Source organism: Musca domestica, unplaced genomic scaffold (assembly GCF_030504385.1).
Source record: "Musca domestica strain aabys unplaced genomic scaffold, Musca_domestica.polishedcontigs.V.1.1 2, whole genome shotgun sequence".
Taxonomy (NCBI): domain Eukaryota; kingdom Metazoa; phylum Arthropoda; class Insecta; order Diptera; family Muscidae; genus Musca; species Musca domestica.
The window spans coordinates 22,562,978-22,579,988 of NW_026712249.1; the positions used below are offsets into that span (position 1 = coordinate 22,562,978).

At 37.5% G+C, this 17,011-nt stretch overlaps 1 protein-coding gene across 5 annotated transcripts in view; it reads right to left on the reverse strand.

The window, feature by feature from the left end:
* The window catches only part of LOC101893244 (cytosolic purine 5'-nucleotidase), a 110,212-nt gene extending 94,397 nt beyond the window's left edge, over window positions 1-15,815 (reverse strand). The window contains exons 1-3 of one of the 5 annotated variants that reach the window (XM_059121980.1): window positions 15,286-15,815; window positions 9,480-9,699; window positions 9,218-9,330 (exon numbers count right to left, since the gene is read on the reverse strand). In XM_059121980.1, the coding sequence (XP_058977963.1) occupies window positions 9,218-9,330; window positions 9,480-9,515 (149 nt within the window). In that variant the 5' untranslated portion in view covers window positions 9,516-9,699; window positions 15,286-15,815. Of the gene's footprint in view, window positions 1-9,217; window positions 9,331-9,479; window positions 9,978-15,285 lie in introns of those variants that run through there. The other 4 variants (XM_059121978.1, XM_059121977.1, XM_059121981.1 and 1 more) reach the window with 4 other exon arrangements.
* Between the last annotated feature and the right edge of the window lie 1,196 nt (window positions 15,816-17,011).

Consider the following 17,011-nt stretch of genomic DNA (forward strand, 5'->3'; position numbering starts at 1 on the left):
ATTATTTTTTTTTTTTGCAATTATAGGAAATATTAATATTTCACAAATATGGCCACACACAAATATAAATACGCACCCGTAGAAGTCAAAAACAAATGTCTTTGTCTAAGACGTGGGCATTGACAAAATCATCAACGTTTAATTTGTCCTCGCAAAGAATTCAATAATTTTTGAAAAACAATATTTACTTATATTAAATTATTTATTTATACAAAATAAATTATAATTAATAAATATGAGATAAATATTCGGTAGGATCGATTTTTTAATACCCACCAAAGTGTGAAAAATTAGAACCTTGAAAATATGACAGTGTTAATTTTATCATACGAGTACTGCGCCACACTCTCCTACGATACTCTGAACAAGGAATTTTAGGAAATCCACAGTAAAATGGAGGCTATACAAAAACGTCGACCTGTATAGCGAATTATCTGCCAGAGAAGAAAGTGCCTATGGCGAAATCCAAGTACTAATTTTGATACAATTCATTTGGAGCATGTGGCTATAATTGGCTAAAACGGAATATCGGATGCTACTATTATTACAGTGTGAGATGAAAAAACTACAACCAACTTCAGACTGATGTCATTTCCAAGGCACTCGTCCGACAGCTGTTAAAATTATTCTAGTGACAGCTCATTATATTGTTTAAAAGCGTACAGAAGCATTTTGGTGGGAGTTTTCCAGAAAAAAAGTTATTCGTGATGGAATTCAAACGCGATAGTGTAATTTCTTTATATTTGGCTGGAAAACCACAAGTGGCTATCGTTAGAGCACTCCCGAATTTTTATTGTGAATAAATCTTTTGTGTCTCGCACCAATCGCTCGTTACCGTGATACTGGTAGCGTAGCCCGACGTCAAGGAAGTGGGCGGAAGAAAGTAGCAACATCAGCAGAAAAGGTTCAAAAAGTAAAGAAGCGACTTGATCGAAACCCGCGTCGCAGTGGCCGAAAATGGCTCTTGAGCTGAACATATCGCAATATTCCATTCGGCAAATATTGAAAAATGAGCTCGGAGTAAAGCCATTAAAATTCCAAAAAGTGCAAGAACTTACACCGCAACAGAAAAAAATAGACTCAAAAGAGCTGAAGAGTTGCTTTGATTGGCCGAAAGTGGTGAACTGCCGATGAGGAAACATTCGTTGTCCAGCAGTTTGCCAAAGAGGTCAGCTGAAAATGTGCACCTTCGTTTGGTTACCAGAACTCTAGCGCCGGCCATGATGATGGTGTGGACCGTCATAACAGCCAATGGTCGCTCTATCCTCTTATTAATCGACCGTGACATCAGAATAAATGCCGAATATTATTGCGAAAATATTCTGGAGGGTGTATCAAAGCCTTGGGCTTGGTTTGTAAACAAAGAAAATGATCGTGTTTACTTGCCACAGAGGTCAGCTGAAAATGTGCACCTCCGGTTGGCCACCAGAATTCAAGCGCCGGCTATGGTGATGGTGTGGGCCGCCATAACAGCCGATGATTGCTCTCCCCTCTTATTAATCGACCGTGACATCAAAATAAATGCAGAATATTATTGCGAAAATATTCTGAAGGGTGTATTAAAGCCTTGGGCACTCAAACATTTTGGCCACAGTTCCTTGGACATTCAAACAGGACTCCTCAACAACATCGCACTCAGCACGCTCCACCCAAGAATGGTTATTAAATGAGGTTCCTCGCTTCATTTCCAGCGAACAATGGCCATCAAAATCTCCGGATACCATTCCGTAGGACTATTCTGTCTAGAGTGTTTTGGAATGCAAGGTTAGCACTAAAAAATACCAAAGTGTCGATCACCTCAAGCACGCGCCACACAAGAAATGTTACAAAATGAGCTTCCTCGCTTCATTTCCAGCGCACAATGGCCACCAAAATCTCCGGATACCAATCAGTTGGACTATTGTGTCTGGAGTATTTTGGAAAGCAAAATTGACTTTAAAAAATACCAAAGTGTCGTTCACCTCCATCAAGCGCTTCGCCGGGAATGGGCCAAAATACCGCAGATCAACATTCGGGCAGCGTGTGATGGTTTCATTGGCCGTTTGAAGGCTATAATTCGTGCCAATGGTGACCAATTAGAACAAATCTAAAATTATTCTAAAATTGGATGCTATTTCCAACATTTTTTGCTTTCAACCAATGAAATTTAAAAAAAATGTAAAAATTATGGCGTTTGACTTTATTGCAGATTTTGTATCTCACCCTGTAGTCCTTTGTATTTTGATAAAAATAATTCCATATTTCCCATATGCTAACTTTGTTTCCTTTGCTTTCCACTTTTTGCTGGGTTTTGCTGTTGAGAAAAGTTCATTAATATATAATCACCATTTGATTTATTAATATACGTATATCAAAAACAAATGTTAACAAATAAATTTCTACAAGTTCATTGCCTGGGTAATCTTTTTTTTTTCGTTTAATATTTGTTGGACTGTCTGCCCGCCCGCCAGCCTGTCAGTGACTTGCAGCGCTGCAGAGCTAGCTACATATATGTCCACTAATCTCTATATAATCTCAAATTAATTAACACTAAGATGTCAATTATATACAAATTCATATTTGATTCTGCTGTCGATTGGGTCCACCAGTTGGATAGAGATACTTCTTCACAGCTCACTGCGCTACGACACACGAACAACAATAATTATAATTTTCGTATTTTCACGTTCAATTAAATGGATATAATGGATAAATGGACAGCCATCCAGGGCAGTCTGGGTCTGGGTGTTAATAAAAAATTTAATCAGTTGATATATTAATAGATTATATGATGGAATTGATTTCATAACCATTGAGCTAAAAAAGGGGTTAGAATATTTAGAATTAATAGACATTTTAACATCGTGCAACAGTCCATTGGTCTTCAAAATTCCGCTTGATTTGAAATTGCCCTTAATTTTTTGACTCTTGGACATTGAAATGAACATTGTCAAATAATATTTTAGAGAGAAATTTTAGCGCTCCAAAATTGCTTATTTAAAAAAATGGCTGCCACTCAAAAAGAAAATCTAACCAGTAAAGAAAGTCCTAAAGTCGGGCGGGTCCGATTTTATGATACCCTACACCACTTTGCTAATTTAGTTGAGCTCCACTTAATAATTAAAAGTTTTTATGGGAGAATTCAATCATACACGCTATGATTATAATTATAATTTAAAATTCAAAGGACTAAATATGCCGAAGCATTTTTATCTTTTAAATTCGGACTTGTATTGCCCATTTGGTGCGAAATTAATTTGAAATCGGATAAAAATATATATGGGAACTATATCCAAATCAGAACCGATCTCGATAAAATTTGGCAAAGATATTTCTGAGTTGTATTTGACATATTTCCCTGAATATTGTTGTTACGGAGTGCATATTACGGTTGTGGGTAACAAATATAACAAATCGGATGAATAATATATATGGAAGGTATAGCTATACCTGAACCGATCTTCACCAAATTTGACATACTAGCTTCTAGACTCAATTCTGTCCTAAGTGCCAAATTTCATCCAATTTGGGCAAATATTAGAAGTTTGGCGTACAAAAAAAAAGTAAATCGACGAAGTTATATATGGGAGCTATATCCAAATCTGAACCGATCTCGATACAATTTAGCAAAGGTATTTCTGAGCTGCATTTGATATATTTCCCCAAATATTGTTGTTACAGAGTGCATATTACGGCTGCGGAGGACAAAAATAACAAATCGGATGAACAATATATATGGGAGCTATAGCTATATCTGAACCGATTTCGATAAAATTTGGCATACTTAATTTGGTTGTATGTGCAAAATTCCATACTATTCGGGCTGATATTACACGTTTGGTGCACAATAAAAGGCAAATCGGACGAAGATATATATGGGAGCTATATATAAATTTTTACCGATTATCTCCAATTTCAATAGGGTTCGTCCTTGGGTCAAACAAATGTTGTTTGCAAAATTTCATCTCAATCGGATAATAAATGCGACCTGCATTTTGTTCACAAGAATACATGGAAAGACGGACGGACGGACTGACATGCATAAATCAACTCAGAAAGTGATTCTATGCAGATCATCAAAAGGAACTATGGGTCTACCTCCTTTCCTTTTGCCTGTTACAAACAAATGCACAAAGACATAATACCCTGACCACCTTGTGGTGTAGGGTATAAAAATGTAAAGAAAGGATGTTCAAATGATCTATGTGTGTCCGTCTTCGGGGAGCATAGCAGTTTGCTATCGGGCGCGTTCACAGTTGCATATATTGCAAGATATACTGGATAGTTGTGAATTGAATAAGCAGTCGCAAACAGTTAGAGGATCTGGGGGAGAGTCTCGTCTAAAATACCCGAGTTCGGCAAATTATCCTCAGACTGACGAGGCGATCTTTTGGTGCCCTTAAAATAGCCAAACCTTTAAATAAACGCTAGGTTATTTGCCACCACTTGCCCATCAGTATTAGAGGATTGCAGTCAGGATACCGACTACATTCTAAAGTAGCTTCGTTGATACCTGGGCGCCTCAATGAATATAAGGTTTAGTAACCAAGACCTATGGTCGACCTCAGTCCATTCACAAGACAATTCGACCTCAGTCCATTCACAAGACAACCAATTCTGTTTCGACTGATTCTGAAGTGGATGCACCCTCAGTCAACGAATCTAAAAGTGCGAAGTTTACCTCCACCTCAAAAAAAAAAAAAAATTACCTTAAAATCGGACTCGACACTAGTAGGACGAAACAGACAGGAAGCTTGAGAGCAGATAATGATCTGACTCTTTACCTAGTTAACATCACCAATGAAAGACAGCAGCAGGCAATTCGCCAGATCATTGCGGATATGGGACCCTTAAGGGTGAGTCAGGACAGTATATCTGTAGATTTTTGAGAACTTCGCCTCTCTGACGAGGAAGAGGACAAGGTTACCACGGTAGTCCACGTCTCAACCTCTAGCAGAGGGTTGACTCATAATAAAGTCGATCTGAATAGTCCCAGCGGCCCCAATACCAATTCATGGGTAAACACTGGCAAGAGCCCACTCTCAAGTTAGGAGAATAGTCGTAGAATGAAAATAGAGTCACCATTGTTGATGTGGAAGAGCAGCTAAGACTGCCAAATCCAAGGACGTAAGGCTTAAATGCTTTCAGAGAGCAGTAACTACTGTAATTGATATGCCAATGGGGATCCATCAAAGTTTGTTGAGAAGGATCTGCAGCTTATCAGGACGACCCTGAAGTTGGTTAAGAAGTTCGAGAGAACATATTTTAACGCAACACTAAGGGAACTCTCGATAAGCCCGGTAATACAGAACAGTGCACAGTGGTCGAGGTCGTATGGGAACAGCGGCCAAAAATACTTTCAGTGCAGATATCAATATGATTCTTTGGTTATGGTACCTTGATGGGATAAAAATAAAAAATGTGACAAAATGGATATGGTCAATGCATGTTTTGGCATGGTCCCCTTACAACGTACCTCCCGAATAAGGGTTATTTGCCCAATTTTTGTCACATTTCTACACTAGATTGTTCTATTATTTGACATTTTACGTTCTAATAAGCTAAAAAATAGACTTACTGAAAATTATTTGGAACGGCCCGCCTTCAGGTAGAGTCCCCCTGTAAAGGTACCTCCAAAAATGGAAGTATTTTTTATTCAATTCCCCCTGTAAAGGTACCTCCAAAAATAGAAGTATTTTTTATACAAATCAAAATTCCAAATTTGATTATTCTTTTTAAAAAAATAGATTTTTTGTAAACAAAATAAACAATTCAATATAAAATTAAGTTAAAGTTACTAATGGATATTTATAAATTTCAGTGTTATTCAAGTAAATTAAATGCAGATTTTAATAATATAGATTTTTTATTGATTAGTAACGTTCGCTGTCCCGTTATAAAAGGGTCAGAGCTCAGAAGAATCGTCTACTTCGGGTATGATTTAGTTGAAACTTTTTTATATCTTTGTTTCTAGACTCCACGGTCACCTCCTATAATTTTATTAGCTACGGGTGGAAGATAGTACCATGGATATCTATTTGTTAACTCGTTAGCCGTTTCCAGTGCATTTTTGGACATTAATATTATACCCAGAAGACAATGCAGGCAACATTATTGAACACCCCTCAATTATATCCTTATCAATCCCAAACAACAAAAACATATTCTATGTCACTAGCACCATAGAACTGACAAAATTGGAGCGAAGTCACTTCAGTATATTGGGCATAACATACAAATCTGACAAAATCTGAAAGTTAAATTAGCACTTCTAGAATCTTAGGACCATTACTAATGGCGTGAAAAAAATCACATTGGAGGATTCAGGGGGGAAAACAATTAAAACTTTAACTGAAATCCAATTTTATTTTCAACATTAATCTTAAAGGCAACTTAGAACACTCACATCGCCTATATTACACGCAACTACTAAACACACAAATTACTGCACTAAAAATAAGTCAATACCTTGCTTTTCAATAATTATGCCAAGAATTGTCATTTTAAAATGTATTTCATTTTGTAATACAGATCTATTTTTACTCTTTTTTTTTTTTGCTGATCCCACCGAAAAAAGCAACTAACTACATTTTCTCTTTTTTTATGCTATTTTCGAAGTGTCCCGTTCGAATGAAGCCAAGATCATTATGTTTTCTAAAAAGCTTAACCTCTTAAGAGTTCCTGTGTACACATTTGACAATAAATATCTGATTTTCATTTTTTGAATTTTGGCCAATGGCAGCGACCACTGTGCAGTGGTGAAAAAAAGTCGCAAAAAATACGGCGATTGGCGGAAACTCCTGCTCATCTTGAGAGGTGATACCAAAGGAGACCGTGAGAACACTCCCAAAAATGTAACAGAACTCCCGATAAGCAGGATCCTAACCTGCAGAATAGTGGTGAAATCAGCTGTTGCCTAAAAAAAAAAAAAAATGACGACTGCGAGAAAACTCTGCTCAACTGGAGAGGCTGTATCGACGGAAACTTTAACAAAGAAATCTCTGAGGTTTCAAAGCCGAAGAAACCATTCTCCAAAGCAAGGTCAAACAAGAAAAGGCTGAGGTTAAGTATACGGAACTGCAAGCCTTAAAAAATTGCTGTGAGAAAGAAGACGACATAGAAGCCAAATAAAGCCCAGAATTTGGCTCTGCCCATCAGTTGATTCATCAGTTCAACCCGTTGCAACGGTGAAGGCGGTGAAACTACATGTGCACAGGACAAAGACAATTGCAATGAAGATTACAGCGAAGGGACATAAAAGCATATTTTCGAAAAAGACAGAACCGAAGCTACTTTACACCAAAGCAAGGGCAGGCAAGGCTTAGGTTAAGTCTAGTCTAAAGACTATGAGGAAGAAAACTAAATCGAAGCCTGCTAAACCCTCAAAACCGGCTCTGCCGATCCCATCACTTAATTCATCAAGGCAAACCGTTACAACGGAGAAAGTGGTGGAACAACAGGAGGACAGGCAGATACAAGTACAACGAAGGCTACAGCGAGGGGACATAAAGGTATATTTTCGAAGGAGACTGTAACAATGAAAACTCCGAGGTTCCAGAACCAAAGCAAGGGAAGGCAAGGCTGAGATTAAGACCACGGAACCACAGGCTTTAAAACAGGCTGTGAGCAATAAAACGAAATCGAAGCATGCCAAGCCGTTCAGTTAATCAGGTAAGGTCATCTTAAGTCTACGGAGCTGCAGGCCTCAAAAAAGGCTGTGAAGAAAAAGACAAAACCGAAGACTGAGAAATCCTTGAGACCGGCTCTACCGAGCCCATTATTCGATTCATCAACGCAACTCGTTAAAACGAAGAAGCTGGCGATACAGCATTTGGATAGGGCAGATACAAAGGCTACATCGGGCGAACGGGTATGTTTTCTTCTAAGTTGCCAGCCTCGCTGAAGGAAGCAGCATCGAGGGCGATCAAGTTTCCATTTCAGTGGCCAGTGGCTGTGAGAAAGATGCGATCAACTGAACAGTAACAACGCAAAGCGAAGAAGAAGCCCTGCAACCCAAAACCGAAGCAGGATCATCAATCTGTACTGGAGACATATCGAACTTCCATTTGACCATTTTTTACTACCGATCATGATACGGAATATCGGAAGGTAGTTGCTTTAGGAAACTTCATGAAAACGTAGACCTATTGTCACGAGACCAAAATGGTAGTCGTTATGTTGGCCGGGACGAACTTTTAATATGCTCCTCCATTTTGAAGAAACTTGAAAAATTTTAAATAATCCATAGATAAAAAAAAATACCTCTCAGATTAAACTATTTATATGGGGACCACGAAGACGTGGTCCTTCATAAGTCATAAGCTGTAGCATCGATTCCGAACTTTAAATACGAAATCATAAAAATACTGAATATCGAGAGGTATTATTTTATGGGGGCTAAATGAAGACGTGGACCTGCAAACGCGGTTTTTTCTTATAGAATGTAGTATTCATTACGAACTTTATCTACGGAATTTGAAACGATTCCGGTGACTAATGTCGCTAAAATAATTAAAATACCGAATATTGCGAGATATCGTCATATGATATCTATACGAAGACGTGGACCTGCATAGACAATTTTCAGTCATAAGCTGCAAGTACCCAGAACGAATTTCAACTACGAAATTTGAAACGATTCCGGTGAATAATGTCGCTAACATCACCAAAATACCGAATATTAGGCGGTACCGTCATTTGGGAACTATACGATGACGGGGACCTGCATAGTCAATTTTCTGTCATAGTTTGTAGTACCCTTTACAAACTTCAAATTCGAAGTTAGAAGCAAATCCGTTGAATAATTCCGCAAAAATCATTAAAATACAGAATATCGGGAAGTATCGTTATACTTTGATGGGTCTGACATGAGTATTTCAAGGAGTTACAAACGGAATGCCAGAGTTAATACTTCCTCCATAATATGGTGGAGGGTATAATAATAGAAGAATACCATCCAAGTTGAGTCATACATTTTTCCTCCACCTCCATGAGGAATACAATGGGCAATGCCCACCAAAATCATCAATATCAAATTAAATTCCACTTTTTTACCCACTTCCGGTGAGCCTTGCAGAAACTTAAATCAAGATGCATAATATATTGTTTCCTAGCCATACTATGACCTTGTGTAAATCAATACTTCTTTAAAAAAAATACGAATTCCAGAACCATTTGAAATCATGATCGAATTTCGTCATTAAATATTTTGTTGGAATATAATTCGGTAAAAACTTACCTGTGAGCGGCTTTGCGATAATATTTCTTCACCGGTACATCACACACCCCCGAACCATTCGGGGATGTGGGTGTGACACATTCGAATGATTGCTCCTGCATTGAATAGTTGAACTAGAAAATTAAAAGAAACAAACACTCGATTAACATACAACAAATTATTTAATCTTTTAAATAAATTAAAATTTAAATTTACTTTTTTTACACTTTACTTCCACCCAGATCCCAAAGGTATTCAAATAAATAGCTTCCAATATACTTACAATATTTCCATCATGAAAGAAACGTTTTTGTGACATGGCTGTGAGAGCACAGTGGTGGTGATGGTGGTCAGTAGAAGATGTTCTTGTTGTTGCTGTTGTGGTGTTGGTGATATAGGATTTTGTATAAATTGTGTTGTTGTTGTAATTGATGACAATAGCGGTGCAGTAGCTATCTGATAGTGTTAACGAAGTGCAGGAGCCGATATTGTTGATATTACTTCTGAGGAAAAGCTTACGTTTTAGTACATTTGAGGCATACAGTGGGCAACACAAATTTCTTAGCTTCCAAAAATACTGGCTAGGGATTGAGGATATTTGACGGATCAGGATAATTTTGGAACTTTTACAAATCGAGCCGAACATTTTGTTGGGGATAATTTGCAAAAATTGTTAATTTCGTTTTCAAATATTGGCAAATAGCGTTGTTGCGAGTAGAGGATTGGACGATGATTGTTGGATATTGAATGTTGCATGCCAATGATTTTTTGGTTGTCAGGTTTGTCGGATGACAGGGAAAAAAGAAATGGGGAAAACTAAAAATGTTTAGATTATGTGTAGGGGTAGGTGAATGACACAACGTTTGGAAAAACAAAAATAAATAATATTCAACAATACAAAAAATACGAGTGTGTGTATATGACGTTAAAGAAATCAATATATAGAAAATTATACTTCGATGTTCTTAACAAATACATTTCATTACCACTTATACTATTTTCACAGTGTATTAATATAAATCAACAGCCTAAAAGTATGCTTTGAAATGTGACTGATGTGTGATTTCAATGAAGTATTTACAAAGATAAATGTTTGATTCAATGGCAAGGAAACGAATATACACCCAGGTAAAAAGGGTTGACCTACCCAACCCATTCATAAGAAAAGTTGTTAAGACTGTGGTATAAAGGGAACGTACTGTATTTTTGCACCAAAATCCATAAATAAATTGTATTTTTTTTTTAGAATTTTGCATATATTGAAACATTTTAGCCGGGAAGTTTCCTACGAAATCAACTACAAAAATGAACAATTTGAATAAAAAACACTGAAATAGAGAACAATAGACAACATACACTGGAAATTTTCGGGAAAGGTAGCACTTATATGGGGGATATACGAAAACGTGGATCTATATGTACAATGTTCCGCAACTAAAGCTAGAAACCATAACGAACCACGAATACCAATTTTTAGACAAATTAGTGGAAAAATTTGGCTAAAATTATCAAAGTGCCGAATATCGGAAGGTACCATTATATGGGGGCTTTCCCAAAAAGTAGACCGATATATATCATTTTTAACACCAACCTTCCTAGACACAAAGAAAACAACGGTGCCAATTTTTTAAGCTCTGCGTCAAATAATGTGAGCATATATAGTGATTCTAACAGACAGTCCGACCGACAATTAAGTGTAAAATTAATTTGTTACGTTCCAAATGTTAGCAACCGTCAAGGTCAAAATATTGCCTTTATTGGCTTTGCATAAAGGCCTATATAAGGACAGCCAGTAAGATCGTCCCGATTTTGCTGTTTATTTTTTAAAAAGTCGTCTATAAATAGGACATTATTTTCACTCATTTATTTCCTCTGAGTTCCAAAGCGGTATTTGAATGAGTGGAAAAGGTCTTAACAAGTAAAATAGTATAAGTCGGTTTTGCCGATAGATTTATTCCCCCAGCCTTGATTTATGATTATTCAAACTGTTTAGCCTTTATTAGGGAGGCTCCGAAGCCGTTGGCCAATATTGGCCAATTCTTATCTGACTTAAGACTGATAAAAATATTACAACGTGCCAGATTTGGACTGCATCGAATACTTCCTATATTTTATATGAAATATGTGCAAATTCTTGGAAAATGCGAAAATATACATGAGGAAACAGATATAGCTGGCCGAAGTTTTCCATTTTCATACCTCATCTAATGCCGGTAAAAATATTGGTATGTGCAAAATTTAAAGGAAATCGAACATTTATGTCCAATTTTCTGAGAAATCATAAATTCTTGTTAAGAGAAATATTTAGATATATCAAGTTGTAAAGAATCGTCGGCTTGGGATAAGATCATGTTTTCTCTGAAGACAGGTCAAGTACGAAGGTTAATCCTAGCAGCGTAGGTTTTTGTATATCTTCCATAGAGCAACAATAAATAGAATTAGTTCTATGTGATGCAATGATTTCACGTTTTATTTCTTACAGAATATAAATATGCAGTAGGTATATTGAAGGGCAGTAAATATTTCATGATCAGCGGAAAATGTCTAATCATCCCAAGTATTCTTTAACTTTGTCGTCTTTATTATGCTATGAAATGAAAATGCAGTAAGGAAGTTTTGGATGTTGTGTTCGATGCACAAGGTCAGGTAACAATTCCATGCTTAGGATTGAAATATGATTTGGATCTTTTTCACGCTCTTCTAAAAAGGAGTGCAAAATTCGCCAACCCATAACGATGACTCAACTTAATTTTTGGCTTTGAAATTGTTGCTGAGCCTGTAATTGTACTTCCCAACATTTTGACGATTCAAGCCACATTTTGTCTACACAATCATTTGAAATTGAAAATATGAAATTTGTCCATACAGGGTGATATGAAAAACCTACAACCAGCTTCAGACTGTCATTCCTAAACCACTCGTGCGACTGCTGTTAAAATTATTCCAGTGACAGCTCATTATATTGTTTACAAGCGTACAAAAGCATTTTCGTGAGAATTTTCAGAAAAAAAGTTATTCGTGATGGAATTGAAGCGTTATAGTGTGATTTCTTTATATTTGGCTGGAAAACCACAAGTGGCTATAGTTAGAGTACTCCAGCATTTAAATGTGAATAAATCTTTTGTGTCTCGCACCATAGCTCGTTACCGTGATACTGGTAGCGTAGCCTAACGTCAAGGAAGTTGACGGAAGAAAACAGCAACATTAGCTGAAATGGTTCAAAAAATAAAGAAGCGACTTGATCGAAACCCGAGTCTCAGTAGCTGAAAAATGGCTCGAGAGCAAAACATATCGCAAGATTCCATTCGGCAAATATTAAAAAATGAGTTTAGGGTAAAGCCATTGAAATTCCAAAAAGTGCAAGAACTTACACCGAAACATACTCAAAAGAGCTAAAGAGTTGCTTCGTTTGGCCGAAAGTGGTGAATTTGGTTTTCTCCGATGAAAAAACAATCGTTGTCCAGCAGTTTGTAAACAAACAAAATGATCGTGTTTATTTGCCAAAGAGGTCAGCTGAAAATGTGCATCTTCCGTTGGCCACCAGAACTCAAGCGCCGGCCATGGTGATGGTGTGGGCCGCCATAACAGCCGATGGTCGCTCTCCGCTCGTATTAATCGACGCGAAAGTATTCTGGAGGGTTTATTAAAACCTTGGGCACGCAAACAGTTTGGCCGCAGACCTTGGACATTCCAACAGGACTCAGAACCATCGCACTCAGCACGCGCCACCCAAGGATGGTTACAAAATGAGATTCCTCGCTTCATTTACCAAGCACACTGGCCACCAAAATCTCCGGATACCAATCCGTTGGACTATTGTGTCTGGGGTATTTTGGAAAGCAAGGTTAGCACTAAAAAATACCAAAGTTTCGATCACCTCAAGCAAGCGCAGAGGTTGAAAGTTTCATTGGCCGTTTGAAGGCCATAATTTGTGCCAAAGATGACCAATTCGAACTTATATTTGCATCAGTGCTAGGTCAGGCGCGAAAACAGATAATATCGGTTCACTCCATCAAGTACCTCCCCCCAACAAAGGGTCAACATTGTGAATAAATATAACTCTTACAAAATGTGATGTAAGAATCCGATTATCTGCAAATGAAACACATCACAATATTTTTACATATACTCCAGTGTGGTCTGCGAATACTAGTGCTACGCAGTGGAAGAATATCCAGACCTGCCAGAACGCTGCCCTGAGAACTGCGACAGAGTGCCTCCTCATGACACCAGTGGACCATCTACATGAGGAGGCGAAAGTCCTTCCCTTACGTCAGCATAATCATATGCTTTCGTTGCAGTACCTGCTTGGGTGTTACCGTGAGAGTCATCCCAACCATCATATGGTGGATAACTCTCCCCCACCCAGGCGTGTCAGGAAGGGAGGTCCAGCGCTACAATGAGAGAGCCTCTAGATCAAGAAGCCTATCAGGCAGGTCTGAGTGGCATTCACACCGATGCAGTCGCGGATGCTATTAGCAGTTATAAAGTGAATGCCGTCCTCGGAGTCCACCCCCATCCATTGCAGCCGAAGAACGTCAGCTGCCTAGACAAACCAGGGTAGTTTTGGCGCAATTACGTTCAGGATGGTGTAGTCGCCTCAATTCGTATTGGGCACGAATTGATGAAGATGTGCGTGACGCCTGCCCGGCGTGCGATACAGACCCGCACAATACGCTACACCTTTTTAATTGCTCAGCCAAACCTACCCAACTCACTCCAGAGGATCTCTGGCTACAGCCCGTTAAAGTAGCCGAATTTCTAAACCTGGAGCTGGAACCAGATTAGCAGAACACAAACACACACATGTACTACTGCTACAACAACAACAACAACAACAACAATATTTTTATTAACCAAAGGTCTGATGTGAAGATGGAATATATCGCTCCACTCCTTCTTGTACAACCCCCACAAGGGTTCAAAATTTTGAATATCCACGAAGTTCATATAACGCAAAATTAAACTCCGATTCCATTCGGTCGTGCCAAAAGAGACCAATTCGAACAAATCTAAACTTATTCTAAAATTTGATGCTATTTCCGACATTATTTGCTTTCATTCAATAATATTAAAAAAATATATATATTATATATGTATATTAAAAAAAAGTAAAAATTATGGTGCTTGACTTGTTGTTATTACTGACTTGTTGCAGTTTGTTTATCTCACCCTGTATCTACGTCCTCTGTCATTCTAATGGATATACAGTTCTGAAAGTTTAGCTTCCTATATATATTATGCTATATCCTAATATGAACAGACGATTCTAACATATCTACAACGTCGCAGCTAGGCGTGATAGGAAGATCGATCCACCATCTAGAGTGTAGAACCTATATTCAAGGTGTTCTATACTTTTTGGTTCAATCAAAATTATCGTACACTCAACACATAGTATTGTTGTGATAAAGATGTTGGTATTTGGGTTTTTAAATTTAAGTATTTGCGGGGTTTGATTATATTTTCCTAAATTAAATTCCTTTACCCTTGGATGCAGAAGCAAGTTATTGGCTTCATTTGAATGTTGCACAGAATTGCAAAAGCATGGTAAAGGTTTAAGTCCCCATTCTTCTGATGAGTTAAATGTTGCTATGAGTTATTTCTATCAGTCTTTCAGTCTTCTAGGTCCTATAGGTTTCACAAATTACCAAGGACCTAGCTCAATTTGATTAAAGTTATAATTGTACCCTCAAAAACAAGCTGTCACACAACTCAGTTCCGAAAGCTCCTCCATTTGTGGCCTTTGAGTCCTTAATCATATTAGGTGCGGCGTTATACTGGTCATGAATAGAACTAAATACCAATCAAAAACAACAAAAATATAAATATAATACAAAAACAACAACAAAAAATATAATAAACCAAAGATAACACACAAATCAAAACAAATGTCAACAAATGGAAAATATAACGATAAAGTAAGCAACAAATCATAGAAAGTGGTGGTTGTCTGCTGGGGATGGGGAGGTAAAAGTATAAAAGAATTTGCGTAGGTTTTGTGGGAGCCAAATGGGATTGAAGCAAAACAATGTGTAGGGGAATGAGGACGACGAAGACGTCATTAGGATGACGGCAATGACTAATACCTTTGAAAATGGTCTTGGTGTTGTTCTTGATCCTCCTGGTGGTTGTTTCCTCCAAAACGGGGATTTCAAGTGTCGCCAATAAAGTGACGCCTTTCTGCCACACAAAGAATACACTGTTGAAGCCTTTTGCCCAAGGGACCGATTTGGGGACTAAAAATACGAGTCACACGGACGATGCCAAACCAAAAAAGTTAATTGCGTAATTGACACACGTTTGAGACGTTTGCTGAGATTTTAAAAATAAATTTTCAAATTCACTTCTTCTGGAAAATGGTGCAAGAGGACGACGCACTGACCCGCTTGTCTGACTAAAGTTAGCACGTAAAAAATACTGCGTTGCGTTTCGATTCCAACAAGAATATTGCTTGTGAATACTTTTTCCCGGTTCTCGTGACTTGTTTAGAACTTTTTTTCAGCTTTTTTTTCAACGTTTGAGGGAATTGTATAGATGGATGGATTGGATTTTTATTACTTTTTTGATTCGCAAAGAAAAACAATGGCCGCTTGCAACTAATTTGTTTCACTCATATCGTTTATCGATTGTCTTCTTTTCTATGCTGCTGCTTTCATTCTGTCATCCTCTTCGTTGACAGCTCTGGCGACTGCGCTGTTGTTTTGTTTACATCGCCATTGACTGGCTGGTTGGCGTCCTCTCATGCAATAATCAAAAAATGCCGGCTAGAAAAGTTGAAAAAGCTTACGAATGAGATGATCAAAACAAAGAATGGAACAAAAACAAACGGCAGCATTATTATATAAGGCGGCGGAATGTTAAAAAGCTATTAAAGCTTTAGTAAGTAAAAGTGTGCGTTTTTATAGAATGACGGAATTTAGACATAAGTTCAAATTCATGTTCAAATTTATTTTAGGAGAGTTTACTTGCGTCAAGTCTCAATATAATGGAGAGAGAAGATAGGGAAATGGAAACAACTTCCATAGACAAATGAAAATATAGACAACGAAATGCTCTCACCGTTTATCTTCGAAAAAAATGGGATCAGCAGATGTCGTCCATATCGTTTCAGGGGTTTGAGTGGGAATTTTGAAGTCACTCAATTCAAAAATGTTAAAAATAACAAAAACTGTAGGATATTTGTCAGCTGAAAATTATTTCATAATAAAAGAAATGTGAAAAGTACGTGATGACATCGAAAAATATGGGAATATTCCAGTGAAATTCTTGAAAAACGATAAAATGTGTTTTCGAAGTCGAGTGGCTTGAACGCGTAAATCAGCATGTTGACTATGCAAAACATGATGAGAGCCACCTGGATAAAAAGACAAAACTAACTTTTCGTTGTCTATATTTTCATTTGTCTATGCAACTTCTCGTATTGACATAAGCGTAAGTAAATGACATTTATAGTGGCCGGCGACTGTCATTTAAGGAGAGATTCCTATAAGACTCGTCACAACCAGGGTTGGGAAATAAGATAGAAATTAAGCTCAGGCCCAACTGGCGGAAACTTCTGAAATTTTTACCGAAGGCAGGTTTTTCCTAAGGGTTTATCCTAATCAAAGAGACATAAATCAATTTTTCCTAGTTACAGGGTTCTATAGTTGCAAAAATAAACCTTTTGCTTTGCTTTTTCTAAACAGTTAATAGAAATAAAATCTTCGAGATGTCACTACAGGTAGGTTTTTGTATGTAATTACAACAACAAAACATTTTCGGGAAGTGGGTCCGAAGAAATTGAATAGGTAAATTAGTCCGAATTTATATTAG